The 22,799-nt window shown below is 44.6% G+C and overlaps 1 protein-coding gene across 1 annotated transcript in view; it reads left to right on the top strand.

Moving 5' to 3' along the window:
- LOC124776418 (solute carrier organic anion transporter family member 4A1) overlaps positions 1 to 22,799 on the top strand; it is a 552,725-nt gene that overhangs the window by 334,010 nt on the left and 195,916 nt on the right. The window contains exon 4 of the mRNA XM_047251412.1: positions 2,165 to 2,267. Within this exon, the coding sequence (XP_047107368.1) occupies positions 2,165 to 2,267 (103 nt within the window). The remainder of the gene's footprint in view (positions 1 to 2,164; positions 2,268 to 22,799) is intronic.

The following is a 22,799-nucleotide window of genomic DNA, read 5'->3' as shown; positions in this document are numbered from 1 at the left end:
CACAGAGTGCATGCTTTTATCTTTAGAATGAATATGTTGTGACAATTGGGACGCGAACCCGGGTTTCATGCTTGTCGCGAAAAATGGTTCAAATGGCTCTGAGCACTATGGGACTTGACAGCGGAGGTCATCAGTCCCCTAGAACGTAGAACTACTTAAACCTAACTAACCTAAGGACATCACACACATCCATGCCCGAGGCAGGATTCGAACCTGCGACCTTAGCGGTCGCGCGGTTCCAGACTGTAGCGCCTGGAACCGCTCGGCCACAAAAGCCGGTTGCTTGTCGTGAGCAGCTGCCTTATGAGAGAGCGCATCCGGGGCTGACCTAAACTTAACAGTCTTTAATGTTTCCACTTGTGGTTGCCGAACTGTACAGGCAGAGGTTCTACGATAAATTTGCGGCAGTAGCACCACTTGGTGAGTGGAGTCATTGCAGGATCGCGGCCGAATTCCAAAGTCCTTCTATTACTGCCAGCGTGTCATTTCGTAATCTAATTCCCTCACCAGTACTCACAGTACTCAACTACATTCAGTTATGCTTCTTTTACCCATTGTCGATGTTCGTCATACAACTTCTTTTCGAGACAATGTCCATTCTGGCCATGCTATGATACAACCTGAAGAAGCTGTATTCAGACCTTATAGAAGCTGCTGTGTACATGTGCTCTCCTTGACTACTCACATAGAATCTGGATACCAAAAGAAAACTGGAGTAGTGTTCATTGACCTGTCAGCAGCTTATGATATGGTGTGGTGCGAGGACCTATTATTGAAATTTTTGAGAGCAATACCTTGCAAAACTCTAGGCAACCTCTTATGTAACGTGCTAAGCAATAGGCGGTTTTAAGTACATCAAGGAGAAGAGAAAAGCAGATGGCATGTACTCAATGACGGATTACCTCAGGGCTCTGTTCTTGCTCTAGTGTTATTCAACCTCCACACAGGTGACCTGCCGAAAATTTCAATATGCAGATGACCTGGCAATTTCATATCAGAGTGAAGACCTTTCTGAATGCGAAGAACGCCTAACGAACAGCCTTATTAAACTTTCTGAGTATTTTGAGACATGGCGACTGAGACCAAATGTTTCAAAACCGAGGTAAGCCTGTTCCACCTCTCTAATCGCCTTTCATCAGCAAAGATTAGCCCACAGTTCGGCCCTCTTGGCACAGTCAGATACAACGAAAGCCCAAAATACCTGGTAGCCAATCTGGACAGAACTTTAACATACAAAAAAGACCTTTCCAACTTGGCCAAGAAGATACAAACACGAGTGAACCTTGTGAGAAAGCTGGCAGGCGGTGCATGGGGAGCAACCACATCAGTCCTCCGAGGAGCATTCCTTGCACTCCTATACTCTGCGGCAAAATACTGTGCACCAGTTTGGCGCCGAAGCGCCCACGTAGTGAAAGTAGACGTCCAACTGAACTCAGTTACGAGAGTAATTGGTGGTTCAGTCCGATCTACACCTACATGCTGGCTACCAGTGCTTTCAAACATCTGTCCACCAGACCTCCGTCGAAAGGCTGCTCTTTACATCCTCTGTCAGCAAGCTTGTGAAAATAACTCGATCCTTCTTCATGACAATTTGCTATCACTGTCCAGGAAACGCTTCAAATCTAGAAGACCAGCATATGAGAGTCCAAATGCTATCCACAGGATTCGACCAGGACGCAGAGTGGAAACGTGAGTGGCAAGCTACAAGAACCCGAAACCACGAACTTGTAGACAATCCAACAGTTCCAGTTCCAGGCTTCCACCAACCGAGGGTGGTGTGGGTGCAGTTAAACAGATACTGGATCTAAGAGGGTAGGTGCAAATACAACATGCACAAGTGGGGCTTTTCAAGTGACAGTGTGTGTGACTGTGGTGACACCCAAACAATGAGCCACATTGTGAATGAATGCCCAATCAGACGATTCCATGGTGGCATTGAGAAGCTCCATCAAGCATCCCACGAGGCACTCCGCTGGATCGAGTCCATCAACATCCGAGTGTAGTCTGAGCCGTTTTAAAACTTGTGCACTGTGTATAATTTCACATATTCATTTTTATATCTCTCTCTTTGTTTTGCTAAATGTGTATTACTGTAATTGATGCATGCGATAATAATGATAATGTGCGGGTTTGTGAGTAAACAACCTGTACGGCGGTGTTGCAGGAATCTACTACACGACGGCCATCATCGGGCCAGCGCTGGGCTACGTGTTGGGTGGACAGCTGCTCAAGATCTACACCGACGTCCTCACCGTCAACCCGGCAGAGTGAGTACCTCTTCTTTATATGCTTCTGCTGTCAGATCCTTGGTTTTACGGAACAGTAAGCAGTAAAGGAAACAAAAGAAAAGTTTGAAGTAGGTATTAAAATTCATGGAGAAGAAATAAAAACTTTGAGGTTCGCCGATGACATTGTAATTCTGTCAGAGGCAGCAGAGGACTCGGAAGAGCAGTTGAACGGAATGGACAGTGTCTTGAAAGGAGGATATAAGATGAACATCAACAAAGCAAAACGAGGATAATGGAATGTAGTCTAATTAAGTCGGGTGATGCTGAGGGAATTAGATCAGGAAAAGAGACACTTAAAGTAGTAAACTAGTTTTGCTATTTGAGGAGAAAAATAACTGATGATGGTCGAAATAGAGAGGATATAAAATGTAGACTGGCAATGGCAAGGAAAGCGTTTCTGAAGAAGAGAAATTTGTTAACATCGAGTATTGATTTAAGTGTCAGGAAGTTGTTTCTGAAAGTATTTGTATGGAGTGTAGCCATGTATGGAAGTGTAACATGGACGATAAATAGTTTAGACAAGGAGAGAATAGAAGCTTTCGAAATGTGGTGCTACAGAAGAATGCTGAAGATTAGATGGGTAGATCGCATAACTAATGAGGAGGTATTGAATAGAATTGGGGGGAAGAGGAGTTTGTGGCACAACCTGACTAGAAGAAGGGCTCGGTTGGCAAGACATGGTCTGAGGCATCAAGGATCACCAATTTAGTACTGGAGGGCAGCGTGGAGGGTATAAATCGTAGAGGGAGACCAAGAGATGAATACACTAAGCAGATTCAGAAGGATGTAGGTTGCAGTAGGTACTGGGAGATGAAGAAGCTTGCACAGGATGGAGTAGCATGGAGAGCTGCATCAAACCAGTCTCGGTACTGAAGACCGCAACAACAACAAACAGTGCCCACAGCAGGCGAGCTGACCGTCACCGTCTTTTTCGACGTCCGGGGTCGACACTTTCGGAATTCCTTGAGCACAGAAAACCCATTGACAGTTACGTGTCCTGTGAGGCATTCCGTAGCTTGTAGCTTACGCAAGTCCATCAAGGGCGAACAGCCTTGGCTGCTCACGGAGAGAGTGATAGCGTTCCACGATAACGCGGGACCACACGTCTCCAAGGTCACACAAAGTATGACGGTTGAAGGGGGAGCTGGTCGTAGGTTGTGTTCCAAAAATGAACAGCATATCGACAGAAGTGGTGACCCTTTCTGCAGGATCTGACCATCATTTTGCAGGACAATGCTCAAGCACGTACAGTGCAAGCTGTTACTGATTTGTTTGACTGATGGCGCTGCTAAATGCTATACCACCTACTGCACTCCCCTGACTTAAGCCCTCGTGAGTTCATCTCGATTTCTAAACTGAAGGAAACACTTCACGGCATTCGCTTCAGAACTGCTACAAATTCGTCGGGCAATAGGCCGCGCCGCTCGAACTGCCAGCACAACTGGCACTCCTAAGAGCATTCTACGGCTTACACATCGCTGGCAATGGGTTATACACAATGCTGATGACTACTTTGAAGGCCAGTAAAACTTTGAAACAAGTATCTATTTTGTACGAGCTGTAAATAAATAGTTGCCACTATTGAAGTTCCAACCCTCGTAGACTGAGTAATATCGGTGATAGGCTACAGCTCTCACTCCCTTCCCAACCACTGTTTCTCTTTCATGTCCCTCGACCCTTATAACTGCCATCTGGTTTCTGCACAAATTGTAAATAGCCTTTCGCTCCCTCTATTTGACCCCTGCCATCTTCAGGATTTGAAAGAGAGTATTTGGTTGAAAAGGACGGAATACTACAACACTTCACCCTGTTGTCACAAGCTCGGAATGAAAAATGAAAAACAAAAGAAGTTCCTTGCTTTTTTTTTAAGAGCACGAGCTTCAAATGAATAGGGCTTTTTTCATCTCTCTTTTCGAGCATAATAGTGGAATCATTTTGGTCTGGCGAATTATGGAAATGGTAGGGCGGCTCTGAATGAAAAATGTTGTTCCCTGCCATTTCCACCAGATCTGCATCTTTATTTTCCACTCCTTTGCGAGTGGTAAGTTAATCCGCGGTATTGAGTTTCAAATCCAAAAATTTTGTGTATTCGTATCAGAAAGCCTACGACTATCGATCTCCACTTGTAAGATGTTTTGATTATCATTGCGATGCCAACAGAGAAACGATAATTTTTCGATGCGTCAGTCCCACTGGTTCACTAGAGCACTTGCACACTACAGCCCCAAATATGTGTTGGATGTATTCCAAACCCTGCCTTCCCATACAGTTTTTACCTTCTACAAGTCCCTCTAGTACCATGGAAGTTTTTTTCTGATGTCGTAACATATGTTCCATCGTCCTGTCGCTTCGTCTTGTCAGCGTTTTCCATATGCTCCTTTCATTGCCGATTCTGCAGTAAACCTCTTCATCCCTTATCTTATCAGTCCACAAATTTTCAACATTCTTCTATAGCAACACATCTCAAAAGCTTAGATTCACTTCTGTTATGGTTTTCTCAAAATCCATCATTCACTAACATAACACTACTGGCCACTAAAATAGCTACACCAATAAGAAATGCAGATAATAAACGGGTATTCATTGGACAAATATATAATACTAGAACTGACATGTGATTACATTTCACGAAATTTGGGTGCATAGATCCTGAGAAATCAGTACCCAGAACAACCACCTCTGGCCGTAATAACGGCCTTGATACGCCTGGGCATTGAGTCAAACAGAGCTTGGATGGCGTGTACAGGTACAGCGGCCATGCAGCTTCAACACGATACCACAGTTCATCAAGAGTAGTGACTGGCGTATTGTGACGAGCCAGTTGCTCGGCCACCACTGACCAGACGTTTTGAATTGGTGAGAGATCTGGAGAATGTTCCGGCCAGGGCAGCAGTCTAACATTTTCTGTATCCAGAAAGACCCGTACAGGACCTGCAACATGCGGTCGTGGATTATCCTGCTGAAATGTAGGGTTTCGCAGCGATCGAATGAAGGGTAGAGCGACACATCTGAAATGTAACGTCCACTGTTCAAAGTGCCGTCAATGCGAACAAGAGGTGACCGAGACGAGTAACCAATGACTCCCCATACCATCACGCCGGGTGATACGACAGTATGGCGATGACGAATACACGCTTCCATTGTGCGTTCACCGCAATGTCGCCATATACGGATGCGACCATCATGATGCTGTAAACAGAACCTGGATTCATCCGCAAAAATGACGTTTCGTCATTCGTGCAACCAGGTTCGTTGTTCAGTACACCATCGCAGGCGCTCCTGTCTGTGATGCAGCGTCAAGGGTAACCGCAGCCAAGGTCTCCAAGCTGATAGTCCATGCTGCTGCAAACGTCGTCCAACTGTTCGTGCTGATGGTTGTTGTCATGCAAATGTCTCCATCTGTTGATTCAGGGATCGAGACGTGGCTGCACGATCCGTTACAGCCATGAGGATAAGATGCCTGTCATCTCGACTGCTAGTGATACGAGGCCGTTGGGATACAGCACGGCGTTCCGTATTACCTTCCTGAACCCACCGATTCCATATTCTGCTAGCAGTCATTGGACCTCGACCAACGCGAGCAGCAATGTCGCGATATGATAAACCGCACATGCGATAGGCTACAATCCGACCTTTATCAAAGTCGGAAACGTGATGGTGCGCATTTCTCCTCCATACACGAGGCATCACAACAACGTTTGACCAGGCAACGCCGGTCAACTGCTGTTTGTGTATGAGAAATCGGTTGTAAACTTTCCTCATGTGAGCATGTTGTAGGTGTCGCCACCGGCACCAACCTTGTGTGAATGCTCTGAAAAGCTAATCATTTGCATATCACAGCATCTTCTTGCTGTCGGTTAAATATCGCGTCTGTAGCTCGTCACCTTCGTGGTGTAGCAATTTTAATGGCCACTAGTGTACAATATCGTGGTCCGAACATACGTTCTCAGCAATTTCTTCCTCTGAATGAAGCCGATGTTTGAAACCAGTAGAATTATCTTGGCCACGATTCCCCTCCTTGCATCAGCTATGCCCTCCTTCCTTCATCCGTCGTGTCATTTTGCTTCGCGGTCCCCAATATTTGTTGTTAAATTTCTCACTTATCTCGTTTGTGCTACTTCTCACTACTTTCATCTTTCTCATTAGACTGTTCAATCCTTTCAACAGATCCTGTAATTCTTCTTCACATACACTGAGGACAGAAATCTCATCAGCGAACCTTACCAATGATATCCTCTCACGTTGAATTGCAATCCCACTCTGCGACCTTTCTTTCATTTCTGTCAATATTATTCGATGTAGGCGCGAAAGGCTGCATAACTGACTGAAGCCGTTTTTAATCTCAGAGCTTTGTTCTTGGTCTTCCAGTCTTATTACTCCCCCTTGGTTCTTGTACATATTGAATACTACCCGTCGTGCCCTACAGCTTAAAATCCCAGTTTTCGCGGAATTTCGAACATCATGGCGCATATATCCCGTCGAACGCTTTTCCTAGGTCAAGGAATTGTGTTGATTTACCGGAAGTCTTGCTTTCATTATCATACGCAACATAACTGTTCTCTCTGGTGTCCTTACCTCTCCGAAAGTGAAACTGATCGTCACATATCATATCCTGAATTTTCTCTTCCATTCTTCCGTATTATTCTTGCCAGCATATTGGATATATGAGCTATCAACCGGATTGTACGATAGTTCTCGCAATTATTTTACCTTACTGTCCTCGCGATTGTGTGTCACCAGACTCAGAAATTCTACACACCAACTTAAATATCCACTTGGTCACCAGTTACCCTGAGGATTTCAGAAATTTCGAAGTAATGTTATCTATCCCTTCCACCGTATTTGATCGGATGTCTTCTGAAGTTAATCTCTGGTTGTAATACTGGAACCCCCCCGCCCCATCTTCCATACTGACTCTCATTATTTCGCCGGCCGGGGTGGCCGAGCGGTTCTAGGCGCTACAGTCTGGAACCGCGGGACCGCTACGGTTGCAGGTTCGAATCCTGCCTCGGAAATGGATGTGTGTGATGTCCTTAGGTTAGTTAGGTTTAAGTAGTTCTAAGTTCTAGGGGACTGATGACCTCAGATGTTAAGTCCCATAGTGCTGAGGGCTCTCAGTCATGCAATCAGACAAATCCTTAGCAGTCAATTGGTCAGCAGTTCCATGAAGATCTCAGAAATTTTGAAGTAATGTTATCTATCACTTCTACCGTCTTTGGTCGGAAGCCTTCTGAAGTTCTATTAACCCCTGGTTGTAATACTGGAACCCCCACCATCTTCCATACCGACTCTCCTCTCATTTTTTCCTCAATCATGTAATCCTCGCCAACGTAGAGACCTTCGATGTACTCATTCCACCTGTCCACTCTCTCCTCTGCGCTTAAACAGTGTCAGTGCAATTATCATTGCACACTTAACATAACAACCGCCCTTGCTTTCAACTTCTTAACATAATCGCCCTTGCTTGTAACTAACTGTACGGGTGGTTATTTTGATTTTTCTATACTCTAATGATAATACTATCAAATAAAGATTGATTCACCGTGACCGCGGAAATTACTGCATCACACCGCATATACACCACTGGCCATTAAAATTTGCTACACCACGAAGATGACGTCCTACAGACGAGAAATTTAACCGACAGGAAGAAGATGCTGTGATATGCAAATGATTAGCTTTTCAGAGCATTTACACAAGGTTGGCGCAGATGGCGACACCTACAACGTGCTGACATGAGGAAAGTTTACAACCGATTTCTCATACACAAACAGAAGTTGACCGGCGTTGTCTGGTGAAACGTTGTGACGCCTCGTGTAAGGAGGAGAAATGCGTACCATTACGTCGGATTGTAGCCTATCGCGGTTTATCATATCGCGACACTGCTGCTCGCGTTGGTCGAGATCCAATGACTGTTAGCAGAATACGGAATCGGCGGGTTCAGGAGGGTAATACGGAACGCCGTGCTGATCCCAACGGCCTCCTATCACGAGCAGTCGAGATGACAGGCATCTTATCCGCATGGCTGTAACGGATCGTGCAGCCCCGTCTATATCCCTGAGTCAACAGATGGGGACGTTTGCAAGACAACAACCATCTGCACGAATAGTTGGACGACGTTTGCAGCAGAATGGACTATCAGCCCGGAGACCTTGGCTGCGATTACCCTTGACGCTGCGTCACAGACAGGAGCGCTTGCGATGCTGGACTCAATGACGAACCTGGGTGCACGAATGCCAAAACAGCATTTTTTCGGATGAATCCAGGTTCTGTTTACTGCATCATGATGGTCGCAAACGTGTTTGGCGTCATCGCGGTGAACGCACATTGGAAGCGTGTATTCGTCATCGCCATACTGGCGTATCACCCGGCGTGGTGGAATGGGGCGCCGTTGGTTTCACGTCTCGGTCAGCTCTTGTTCTTCGCATTGACGGCAATTTGAACAGTGGACGTTACATTTCAGATGTGTTACGACCCGTGGCTCTACCCTTCATTCGATACCTGCGAAACCCTACATTTCAGCAGGATAATGCACGACCGCATCTTGCAGGTCCTGTACGGGCCTTTCTGGATACAGAAAATGTTTCGACTGCTGCCCTGGCTAGCACATTCTCCAGATCTCTCGCCAACTGAAAACGTCTGGTCAATGATGGCCGAGCAACTGGCTTGTCACAATACGCCAGTCACTACTCTTGATGAACTGTGGTATCGTGTTGAAGCTTCACGGGGAGCTGTACCTGTACACGCCATACAAGCTCTGTTTGACTCATTGCCCAGGCGTACCAAGGCCGTTACTACGGCCAGAGGTGGTTGTTCTGGGTACTGATCTCTCAGGATCTATGCACCCAAATTGTGTGATAATCTAATCACATGTCAGTTCTAGTATAATATAAACTCCTGGAAATTGAAATAAGAACACCGTGAATTCATTGTCCCAGGAAGGGGAAACTTTATTGACACATTCCTGGGGTCAGATACATCACATGATCGCACTGACAGAACCACAGGCACATAGACACAGGCAACAGAGCATGCACAATGTCGGCACTAGTACAGTGTATATCCATCTTTCGCAGCAATGCAGGCTGCTATTCTCCCATGGAGACGATCGTAGAGATGCTGGATGTAGTCCTGTGGAACGGCTTGCCATGCCATTTCCACCTGGCGCCTCAGTTGGACCAGCGTTCGCGCTGGACGTGCAGACCGCGTGAGACGACGCTTCATTCAGTCCCAAACATGCTCAATGGGGGACAGATCCGGAGATCTTGCTGGCCAGGGTAGTTGACTTACACCTTCTAGAGCACGTTGGGTGGCACGGGATACATGCGGACGTGCATTGTCCTGTTGGAACAGCAAGTTCCCTTGCCGGTCTAGGAATGGTAGAACGATGGGTTCGATGACGTTTTGGATGTACCGTGCACTATTCAGTGTCCCCTCGACGATCACCAGTGGTGTACGGCCAGTGTAGGAGATCGCTCCCCACACCATGATGCCGGGTGTTGGCCCTGTGTGCCTCGGTCGTATGCAGTCCTGATTGTGGCGCTCACCTGCGCGGCGCCAAACACGCATACGACCATCATTGGCACCAAGGCAGAAGCGACTCTCATCGCTGAAGACGACACGTCTCCATTCGTCCCTCCATTCACGCCTGTCGCGACACCACTGGAGGCGGGCTGCACGATGTTGGGGCGTGAGCGGAAGACGGCCTAACGGTGTGCGGGACCTTAGCCCAGCTTCATGGAGACGGTTGCGAATGGTCCTCGCCGATACCCCAGGAGCAACAGTGTCCCTAATTTGTTGGGAAGTGGCGGTGCGGTCGCCTACGGCACTGCGTAGGATCCTACGGTCTTGGCGTGCATCCGTGCGTCGCTGCGGTCCGGTCCCAGGTCGACGGGCACGTGCACCTTCCGCCGACCACTGGCGACAACATCGATGTACTGTGGAGACCTCACGCCCCACGTGTTGAGCAATTCGGCGGTACGTCCACCCGGCCTCCCGCATGCCCACTATACGCCCTCGCTCAAAGTCCGTCAACTGCAAATACGGTTCACGTCCACGCTGTCGCGGCGTGCTACCAGTGTTAAAGACTGCGATGGAGCTCCGTATGCCACGGCAAACTGGCTGACACTGACGGCGGCGGTGCACAAATGCTGCGCAGCTAGCGCCATTCGACGGCCAACACCGCGGTTCCTGGTGTGTCCGCTGTGCCGTGCGTGTGATCATTGCTTGTACAGCCCTCTCGCAGTGTCCGGAGCAAGTATGGTGGGTCTGACACACCGGTGTCAATGTGTTCTTTTTTCCATTTCCAGGAGTGTACGTATTTGTCCAATGAATACCCGTTTATCATCTGCATTTCTTCATGGTGTAGCAATTTTAATGGCCAGTAGTGTATTTAATGCGTCACCACAGCTCGTGGGAAGGAACGGCGGCCGCAGCATCTGATCAAGTTCAATATTGCCTCATCTGGGGCGACAGCCCCCGTTGAGTCACGGCCCTGTACTCTGTCACGCTCCCTGCCCCCGTCACTCTGCAGCTGGCCTCTGAAGCTAACGTCCCAGCGTAGCGCCGACGTCGATGTCAACAACAGGCATCAGTCAAGGGGGTCTGGGCGTCCAGTGACGGCACCCCAGCTCGGTATCGGTGTCCGGTAACTAGACGAGTACCGAGCGGTTAATCATTCGCTGCATCCACTGCACAGAGTGGGGCGCCTAACTTTTGGTACCTTTAATAACTCTTGATTCTGTGGCGGACATTTTCTCCACTACCTAAATAATATAATGTACGCTCAGCCTGTGGCTCGGGTTCGATCCCTACTACCGTTTGTATCGCTTTCTTGTTCGGTTTTGGGAAACCAAACGAAGCATACGTTTGGGACGTCGCCTCTGAGGGGCCGTTGGAATTTGCGCGCAACCGTCAGACTGCCTAATTTCAGTTAAAATTAAATCTGAAACGGTGCAACTTACCAAGTTTTTGCTTAAGAGTTATTTCTCAGCACAGCCTACCTGCAACACTCTTACAAGGTTTTCAGACTGCTACTTACCATCCTGTCTAATGTTGACAAAATGTTCAAATGTGTGTGAAATCTTATGGGACTCAGCTGCTAAGGTCATCAGTCCCTAAGCTTACACACCACTTAACCTAAATTATACTAAGGACAAACACACACACACACACACACACACACACACACACACACACACATGCCCGAGGGAGGACTCGAACCCCGCCGCGTGGGATTAGCCAAGCAGTCTAGGGCGCTGCAGTCATGGACTGTGCGACTGGTCCCGGCGGAGGTTGGAGTCCTCTCTCGGGCATGGGTGTGTGTTTGTCCTTAGGATAATTTAGGTCAAGTAGTGTGTAAGCTTAGGGACTGATGACGTTAGCAGCTAAGTCCCATAAGATTTCACACACATTTGAACATTTTTTTTGACTCGAACCTCCGCCGGGAGCTGCCGCACAGTCCATGACTGCAGCACCCGAGACCGCTCGGCTAATCCCGCGCGGCTAATGTTGACTTAATGTAACTTATATCTTACTGAATTCTTTTTATATACATGTTTATTTATATATTGGTACAAATTAAAGAAAATGTAATACACTTGAGTCGTGCTGCGGCTCGCGTTGGTGCTGTTTGTAGGTTTCCGCCCTCTGTTGGAGGCCAGACGGTATCGTTTACTTGGCATGGTTGCGGTCGTTTTGCTTCTTCTCGTCTTGACTGGCGCCACTCGGTTTCGCAAGCGTTACCTGTTCGCTAGTGGCAGCAGCGGCGATTATCGATATGTAGTGACCGTTGCCCTATCTTTAGGGCGACGTCGTTGTTTTTCCGGGTCTTGTGAGTGGGCCAGTTAGGGACTCAGGAGGAGCCAGGTCCGTGCAGGGCCAGAACACGCAAGGACCGCTGGCGGCACGCATGGACTGCCGCATGGAAGGGCTGCGGTCACGAGGGTGCACGACCTAGTCGTAAACCGGATCCAGGAAGCTTTAAGATGAGTGCATTTCAGTCCAAGTAGAGAAACCTCCACGATTGTGACATCTCGCGATTCTCCAGTGACTTCGGTTCGTGTTGCTGTTCGTAGTGTTGCCGAGGCGAAGAGCAGCGAGTGGAGTCCTTGGGGAAGGCGGATCTTATTAGCTTTCCTCGACTTCTTATTACTATTTACTGCGTTCAATCAACCTGTTACAATTCGATAAGTTCAAGTAGTAGTATTTTTTCTTGCCTGGTGACCGCTAACGCCCCAATTACCTGCCCTGGGGGTTAGTGTATGTAACGGCAGTGTACGTTTCCTTGCCTTGACGCTGCTATCCGGTAAGGCGTGTAGCTTTGACATCTTTCTTGATTGTAGGCCGGTTGGTGATTCTTCTACTCTGGTAGTAGTGATTCCTTTCTCGTTCGGGAGCTCTAAACACAGTATTCTGGGGCCGTAGTGGAGACTGCCGGTTCCGGCTTTGGCGTATTGTTCCATCGTTGCATTTGGTTTATCGGACGTCATGCAGGTTCAGCAAGATTATCATTAGTCATTCGTTGGACTGCCACTAGTCTGAGTTACCATCTTGTGAAGTGAAGGCAACTCTTGGCTGCCTATCTCATCGCTCGCGAAAGTGTTTGTTGCCGGACATCTCAGAGGTCGACTCCTGCAGCACCGTCTGTGGCCCCTTGGTTCAAAAATGTGTGTGAAATCCTACGTGTGTGAAATTCTATGGGACTTAACTGCTAAGGTCATCAGTCCCTAAGCTTACACACTAAGTAACCTAAACTATCCTAAGGACAAACACACACACCCATGCCCGAGGGAGGACTCGAACATCCGCCGGGACCAGCCGCACAGTCCATGACTGCAGCGCCTAAGACCTCTCGGCTAATCCCGCGCGGCCGGACCCTTGGTTCTTGTAAGACATGTGTGTTCTAAAAGGAGGTCTGATGGCCAGTAGTTCAGTGTAACGCTCCTTCAGTCCACGCTTTCTGCGGCTATAATCTGCCTCAGTACCCTTTAAGGAACTTATGTACTGGTCCTTGTGTTTTTTTATTGTATTGTTTATTACAATACCTTGTAATGCCTACATTAAAGATTATATATGTCTCGTTAATAGTTCTGGTCGCCTTCTGAAATAAACCTAGCAGTGTAGGGTTCAGTGGTTGTTAAAGGTTGTGTTACAAGGTTTACCATCATCTTATTTGACCCGTTTGGTGATCAAAAAACTGGCTCTGAGCACTATGGGACTTAACATCTGAGGTCATCAGTCCCCTAGACTCAGAACTACTTAGACATAACTAACCTAAGGACATCACACACATCCATGCCCGAGGCAGGATTCGAACCTGCGACCGTAGCGGTCGCGCGGTTCCAGACTGAAGCACATAGAACCGCTCGGTCACCGCGGCCGGCTGTTTGGTGACCAGTTGCTTGTTTTTTTCAGTTAACCTTAGATATTGTGTTCGCTGTTTTACAGCAGGTTTCTAAATTTTTTATATTATTGCCGTTCCTGGAGTGTAAGGTCTTCAGTCGTGATTGTGGTCATTTGCCCTAAAAATCTAATTTGGTATTTGTATTTATACTGTAAGCCTTTAAAACCTTATTTACTGCCATTCCTGGCGTCTGATGCCTTCTGCTATGTTTGTGGCGACTTGCCTTTAATATTTCAATATCTAATTCGTGAGTTGCAGCGAGTTTTATACAGTTCTTTATTTATTGCCATTCCTGGCGCGTAAGGCCTTCTGCTCAGATCACAATGGCTTGCTTTAAAACATTATCTGCTGTATCTGTATCTAATGGTGATTTGCTAAATTGTAACTCACTGAAAACACTGTTATTTACGCAGCTGTTTATTCCTTTATTAATAACGTGTGATATTTTTATTTAGTGTTGAGTCTGGAGTTAACGGTTTAAAATAAACTGTGTGTAACTGTAAAAGGCAACCAATAGTGACCGATTACGGCCCATTCCACAATCGGAACCGAATCCTGCCTTCCCTTGACTATCAGCTTTCAACACTACAGTCCAAAATGAAAGCAAGAAACGAAAGTTTTGCAAGCCTGCTTTTATTTTGCCACAAAACGGTATAAACAGGTGATAGTGAAGTAGAAACAGTGCAAAGAATTCAGAAAGTAAACAAGGGCAACATGCATAGACAAAATCGTTCTCCATTTTTTCCAACTTGCACACACATCCGACAACTGGTTAATGTGCTCAGTATGGGGTGTGGCCCCCTCTGGCAGCAGTACGGGCCTGAGAACGATGGGGCATGCGGTGAATAATGTCATCAGTCTCATGTTGAAGCAATAACGCCCATCCTTTTGGACAGTGGTTGGTGGATGCTGACGTGATGCAAGCCATCTCCCTAGTGCATCCCTGACATGCTCTATGAGATTCAAATTGTGATAGCTAGCAGGCCAAGCCATGCGTTCAGTATCTTCCATTTCCAAGGAAACATCGGCCGCCCGTGCTCTATAAGGTCGAGTATTATCGTCCATCAGTACGAAGTCTGGGCCCACAGCATCTCGCAACAACCGCAGATGAGGTCTCAAGATCTCGTCACGATACCTGACAGGCGTTAAACCTTGCCGACTCACCCATACACTCCATGAATAGGGGTTCGACTGGTAAACATAGTTCCTTCCCACACGATTTGGGATTCTCCTCGATATCGGTCTCTTCCCAATGTTTGGGTCCCTAAATCGTTTTTCACGTTCCCTCCGGATGCGAATCCATCGACAACCACTCTACAGGCTAAATCGGGACTCATCTGTGAAAACAATATCGGCCCACTGTTCGACCGCGCAGGTGGCATGTTGATGACTCCACTCTAGACGTTCCCTTCGGTGAAGACGCGTCATAGGCAGACACATAGCAAGTCACGGACATAAAAGACACTCTGCTGGAGCCTTCTGCACACCGTTTGCCTCGATACAACACGTTCAGTGGATACTACCAACTCACATGTCAGTTGCAGCGCGCAGTACTAAGGTGGTACTGTCGTGGCCTTACAGCCAAATGACGGTCCTCTCCTGTGAAGTCACACTTGGTCAGCCCTGCCCTGTTCTTCGGTATACAGTTTCGGTCTCTATAAACATCCGAGAAACAACGGAACGAGGCAGGATTCGAACCTGCGACCGTAGCAGTCGCGCGGTTCCGGACTGGGCGCCTAGAACCGCACGGCCACTGCGGACGGCTTTACGTCTTCCTTGCCATGCAGTGAACCCAGCAGAGGATGTCAATGAAAAAATTCAATGCCCTCATCTAAGTGTTGCTGATATGGAAAAAATAAATGAGGGCTTGATTTGTGTATTGAATGGAAGGTGTGATAGTTTTGAACACTTTTGGGAATTGTGGTTAAAAGAAAAAACCCCACAAGTTGATGATCCTTCGCTTCCTCGGAATCGAAGTATACCAGAGAAGTATGTAAACAACGAAGCCAGCTCACCGCACACTTTCAAAGCCCCTAAGGAATATTACAAAGCTGTTTACATTGAAGTTTGTGAAATGACACAATCGTGCATTACTGAGCGGTTTGCTTCAACTGGACTCACACAGGTCATTGCAGTTGATCAAGAGTGCTTGCTTTTAGTAAACAGAGGTGAAACAAATTTGGGAAAATCAACTGAGTTTTTCAAAAATGTCCTAGACATTGAGAGACTGCGCTTACACTTGAACATGTTAGCCGATATCGCTAATAAAAAACAACTGGTCTTAAAAAGCATGCGTGTTGTAACAAAGTACATTACACAAGAACCTGCAATTGGAGAAATGTTATGTGAAGTAGTGAAGTGAATTAAGCTTCTCCAAATAGTCCCAATCACGACAGCAACAGCAGAACGGTCATATAGCGCCGCGAGACGTCTGAAGTCATATCTTCGATCAACAATGGGGCAGAAGCGATTGAACAACTTGGCTGTTCTTCATGCCTACCGAGATGTTTTGGATGAATTGGATATCCGACCAGTCATCAACGACTTCATATTCAGTAATCCAGTCAGACGGTCGACATTTGCACCTTTATAAGGACACTCTAGCCCTAATAATGGCATTTAGAGCAGTATTAAAAATCTTTATAAAATAGAGAATTAAATACATACATAATGTTAAATTTTCAGTTTCGAAATTTTAATACTAGTTTAGTACTGTATTACTATAATACTGTATTAGTTATTTTCATATATTTAAAAATTTTTAGGGTGTGAGACCCAATTAAAACCCGCTATTTACATACTTTTTTGACTGAAGGTATTAGGCATACTGTATTACCTTTACTAAAGCATTAACTTTGAGATATTGTTTTTATTTAATGAACCCTGAGCCTTATTCAGAGTAATCCTAAATTAACTATTTCAATTATTAATCGAAGTGCTATTACTGTGCGACAGCAATATTTTATGTCTGATTCTTTTAATGATAATTTAGGATTTATTTAAATATAATTTCAGACATTTCAGAGCTATATATTCACTGCTCTGTAATAGTCTATAAGCATGATTATTACTGTAAATTACATTAGCTTTTCACGAAAATACTGTACGTGTTTATGTTTTGTTTCTTTTTCGAAGCCAAAAAATGTGTCAGGCTTGTCGATTTTTCTGGAGTGTCGAGTTATCGAGAGTCCTGTTTTCGGGGTTCTAATGTTGATCATATGACTCTAAAATGCTTAGAAGAACTTTAAAACTCACTATTTTTTCATATAAAATTTAGAAAATTTCCCGGAGCAAGACCCCCATTATGGCCCCCCCAATATTTTTTATAAGTCGGGACCCCTGTGAAGGCTATACGTCATCACAAACAGAAACTACAGCTGGTGCATCGGAGTGTCACTAGATGCCAGGAGCGTACAGATGTGGCAACATGTATTCCCTTAAACGCTGTGAGGAAATACGTTCAATGGTAAGTGTATCCCCCTCGATCTACGAAAGGGTTAAAAAAACACGTTTCTACGAGTTTTCTACTGAAATCATTAAAAAACTTTCCCGTTTCTACGAGTTTTAGGAGGCAAATTGTGACCCATTGTAATTTTTTGTATGGGAATCGTCCTGTATTTTATGGCCCATCACTTTCAGTTTTATTCAACAAGGAAATGCCATTATTGTTCTGCTGTGACAAGAAATTTCCTTGTATCCCCAATTCGCTGTGTAGCATGAGGTGGGCCAACCGCGCAGCTTGGTGTACCAGCTCCGCATAGAGCCGTACGCGGCCGTGGGGCAATTTCATTCAGTTGCGGGGAAGCCGGGAACAGCACCCTGGGGATATCCGAACGGAGTTGCTATCTCGAAATTCCCTTGCAATCATCCTCCCCTGCCCACCACTTTGGTAGAACAATGAAAGGAAGACTCATTTGGTAGCGGAAGGAGATAGCGGGGCTTCCTTGCTATCAACGAACCCGCAAGGGAACTTGAAATTTAGGCTGCCGCATTGTCTTTGTTCACATTGTCGCATTGTCTTGTTTCCGTAAACTATATAATTCAGCAAATGTTGCGGATATGCTTGTGCGCCGTATAGGTAAATCTTTAGTTTATTTACTGAGAAGAAGATATCCTAACTTCATCGCTGTCAGGGGAACGCTCATTCCGTATGGAGCGTGCCTCCGTTTTATTGGTAAGCATTTAGTCTTCATTCGGCATGAGTGAAGGTTATTCGTTAATAGCGAAATTATGGTGGCAAGCGTGACATTACAAGCCTCCAGAGGGAAGAATAATGTTTTTCGTAAAGTAGTGCTACAGATAAAAAACCTTCTAGGTCTGAGTAAAAAACAGTGCCCATTTAACCGTGTAATAAAACATGGTCTGAAGGAACCTTCTTCCCAACTAGTGAAGTATCTGATTACCATCCAAATCAAGGCCATATTTGGTCTTGTTTTCGTTTATAAAGTACATAATCCGTTACTCTGCATGTCTACGAACGTTTCTAACTGCTGAGCGTAATTTTGCCGTAAATACATTTTTTGTTTATGCACCGACATATTCACTTCATGCAAAGATGCACTTAACTTGTTTACAAAAATTTATGAGCAACAAAACTACATATTTATTAATAATGTTAACTGACTATTCCAATTGCAGTTAGAACTTGCGTTACCATTTATATTTTTGGATTTTTTACGTCGATATCTAATAAATGTTGTAACGTAACAGGGAGTTTCCAGTTTTAATATTTGCAATTACTTTGAGTTTTGTTATCAGATATTATTAGCAAAAATCTTCACACAAATACAAGAAACGTTCAGTAGACTAAATTTGATGAATTATCTAAAAACGGAAATCACACCAATGTAATGTTGACTCATCGAAAGTTCTAGATGCTTATTGAGAAAACAGCTCGTAATATTCATCGAAAGTTCTAGAAGCTTCGAGAGAAAACAACTCTATATCATTGTTCTGTGTCACACTGTTTTCGATGTGGATTAAGATAACACCTGTAAAGCTCTTTACTATGTGTACCGCAGACAGACCACGAAAAAAGTTCTGTGTTTCATGTGTTGAGATTTTCCTGTGGAGATGTGGAACTTTAAGAGTTGGTTGATGTCACGTTTCTTGCTCTCGAATACAATGTGTCTCAAATCTTTTGGGTCAAACTGAAACAGGTGACAGTGGGTCCACAACTGATTAAATGGAGTTAGGGAACCAATGGCCGGAAAAGGCCTTTACGGACATAGAGAGCTGAATCCTTTAGGAAGTTGATTGGGCACTGAGCTTCAGGTCGTATAGGTAGGAGGCAAATCAATGGGGCCAGTCCATAATGTCCCTTTGTCAACAGAAGTGTAAAACGTCAGGGACGCTTGCCTCGAGTAGTCGACTGAGGCAAGAAAGTCGATTTTTAAAAAAAGGGGCATTCACACCTTCAATAATATTGTCAAACCGTCAATATATTTAACGTCTGGGGTCTTCTTAGTGACGTATTTTCAATGCTAGAAATATTTATGAGCAGCATTGACGGCCCAGAAGATATCTTAGTATTGTCAGTACATACTCAGCGTATGAGGCGAAGTATTGACGGTTTGACGTTCTCTATTCAGATGTTGACAGAGCTTCGTGAATCAGGCACACGACGTTCGTGTGCACAATTTATGTTTTCATTTCGCCTTTGTGCATATCATTGCTTAGATCCATTTTTTTCATGGCATATTTACCACAAAAAATTTTAATGGGCCTAAGAGGGCAATCATTGCATGCACCACTTCAGGGTGGTCAGTGGGGAATTGTCTCTGACACGGCTTACTTTATTAATATAGTACAGGTTGGTGAATTAAATAGAACTTTGGAAAAACGAAAAATACGTCATATGTCTGCAATGACTAGTAAGAGGTAAGTGAAATGTATGTCAGTTTCACCAAATTATTAGAAAACGTAAAAAATTATTTACATTAGTTGCCTAGAGACAAAACAGATGTATCCTTGCCAGGCATTTATGAATGCTTCACGTGTTTACATAGAATTTTCCTAGTTATGTTTGCTGATATTACAGAAATAAATTTCGAGCATTCGAATGATCTACCTGTCACCAGATATCTCAGAAGTTAGAACAAATCTCTTGTCGTCTGCGACTGCTTCTCTCCTGAACGTATTTTATTTTATTTCATATCAACATTAATAAGTTGTACAATGTAATACTCGTTGAAAAATAATTTATGAAATCTTTCCGGTCCATGGTTCTGATTTGTCAGTAAATTATTGTGTGATTAGTCGCTTGGAATTGCGGTTATCGTCGAAACAACCGGTTTTCGGCTGTACGCTCTTTTCTATTTCCAGTTTAACATGCTAAAACCGCTCAAAAGAATCGGTTTCTGAGAGAAACGATTTTCGGTTTTTTATTGCTCTAATTTCAGAAATAAACACCGACATCGAGCAAAGACTGAAAAATTCTAAGATTCCCTCACATATTTACATTATACGTTTCGAGACAAATATAATCAAAATATCAAATCAAATAGGTAAATAAAAGAAAACTTAGTTTCTCCACCAATCATTATTTTTCTCGAAACGTCATGAGGGGTAGAATACTACAAAAAAATTCAGCAGTATTCCTGTGCGGATACTAAATTTTTATATTACTCTTCAAAAATCTTGTTGTAATCGAGGGTAATTCACTATTTGGGCATTATGTATAGTCAGTGCTAAAGGACGAAAATTGAGGTTGGAGAACTCTATTTTTCATGGTAAGTTTCCAAGCAGATAAATATACATTATATAGACACAGGCAGCAGATTGGCTATTTTCTGATTTTATTGCACACTATGTTTTTAAATTATTACTGTTTCAATAAGTTTGTGAGGTGGCATGCCTTTACGATGCACACAGTGACTTGCCCTCTCTTATATTTATATCTTACTCTGAGTAATTCGATTTGGGGAAGTATAGCCGAGTATGGTCATTACAAGGCTAGTATTGAGAACTCGGAAGATATGAATATTTTCCTCTCTAATTGCTTGCGGTGAAAAGTTGCTAATCTTTCACACGTTGACTTCCCACGCAGCGTCTCTCGTCACCCGGGTGGTCCGATGACAGGCGGGTTCTGCTGGTCTTGGAAGGGTTAAGCCGACGGGTGTGAGGGAGTCGAGTGGATGCTGTCCAGACGCCGACATTGTCATAAGAACGGGGGCGACACGCCCACAGGGGTCTGAAGGAGCGGCTGGGGTTAGATATTCCGTTACTTCGCAGAAACTTAGTGAAAACTCTTTCTGACGGGCTACCAGCGAGGCATGGGAAAGATTTGTGTTCCTAGGCAGTCTTGGCGGGCAAATTCCCGCGTTTCCTGCAAAATCGTAACTGTGATTGGCTTGCCCAGGGGATAGCTCCGTGACTATGCAAAATCGGCGCAGAAATTGGCGCCAAGTATCTCCATTGATGGAATAGTAGTGTCTCGGCAATAGAGTGAAATTTTCCACTGGTTTTCGAGTTGCTGATTGGCACGTTTAACCACGGCCACTGTGGTGGGGGCGGTAAAGTTCTGTGTTCGGCTTGTACGGGTGCTCTTGGTAGAGTCGGCTCTCGCCTTTCAGTCGGAGTAGGTTACAAGACTGAGCTCTCGCTGCTCTGGACAGCCTGCCTTCCGTTGGCTGTCTAATATACTTTCATTTAATTGTAACTGTTTGACGAAGTTGCTGAAGTTTTGACTTCAACGTAACTTTCCGAGTACAGTTGGCAATTGAGCGTTGTGCGTACAAGCGGCCTATGTTGTCCGTTTTTGAGCATTTTTAGCTAAAGTTGACTGTATCGGAGTTACAGTGTTACTTCGATTGTTAAAATCAACCACTGTACCGTCATCGATTGTGTGGCGAGCATTCTTCGTCTTCTTCAGAGGCGCATTTGAATTCCTAGGAAGTCTTTAGTCTGGAACAACCAGACCAGGATAATTTGTTTCTGCCTATATTCGCGACATTATCGTCACCACGACGTGACGTCGAAGCAACCAGCCATCGCCTACGGTACGCCAGATCATGTCCTTGCAGTTAAGAAGACAGCTTGATAATGTATGTCCGCAGCACCGGCAGATTAGGGAATTTTGCTCTGTGATAATAAGAGCTCAGCAGAGCGCGCCTGTTCCCGTCTTTTCTAACGTGGTTCTGTCTTGGGTGTTCATTGTCTGAGTTCTCACTACTGTAGCTGCAATTGATTTTGGGTTGGCTGGGTGTTCCTCTTAAGATTTGAGTTGCAAGGAATTGGCTCCACATACCACTTGGTCATAAATGTCACAAGCTAATTTATGGACAACTTCACCTTCACAGTATTTATTTGAGTATCCAACTTGACGTATTGTAAATGTTTCATGTGTTTTATTTATTATTTTGAGTTTAGTCAAATAAATTAAATTGTTATTTTGGACAGAACTTTCATTCTGTAGATCAGTAGTGCAACACTTTCATTTCTGACTACGTTAATGAAACTTTCCTTTATCAGATTAACTTCTATCAAATTAAATTATTGCAGGTGCCAAACTCTTCTCTACTCCACTTGCAGGGTCGATTACAATAAGTTCGAGTTTCTTCTTAACCCATGTGCAGCAGCAAAAGTCGCACTTAGAAAAGGGGGGATTAGTGCATCATTTCCATATGAAGGTTCTAGAAGAATTTAGTGTTAAATACACTGCTAGCCCTGGCATCTCGCAAGTTCATTTCTATGTTATTATTTCATAGAAATGACAGAAAATAACAAGTAAATACGTTGTTTTCCTGTTATTATTTTTCATGAAAAACACATGTTTTCGTCAGATATATATCTTTATTTTTTAACAGGAATCTGAATACAATTGATTTTTTACTGGCCAAATAAAAAATGCTCACTCAAAAAACTGAAATGAAAATGTTAGATAACAGGCAAAATATGACATTTATAGGAACAGTTATATGACAATAGTTAAAATTTCAGTAATGAATTAATGCGTTGGCTAATGTTTGTTCTTCAGTCTGTTCATAAATACTCATTCTGTAAAGCGTCGATCTGTAGTTTGACTCATTTAATCAGAAACAGTATCATTCAAAGATGATACTAATCGTTCAGAAACCACAGAACTTCCATCAAACTCGTTTTTAGAT

This window comes from Schistocerca piceifrons, chromosome 2 (genome assembly GCF_021461385.2).
Source record: "Schistocerca piceifrons isolate TAMUIC-IGC-003096 chromosome 2, iqSchPice1.1, whole genome shotgun sequence".
NCBI classification, from domain to species: Eukaryota; Metazoa; Arthropoda; class Insecta; order Orthoptera; family Acrididae; genus Schistocerca; species Schistocerca piceifrons.
Note: the sequence above shows the minus strand (reverse complement) of the source record. Positions and strands in the feature narration are given on the sequence as shown.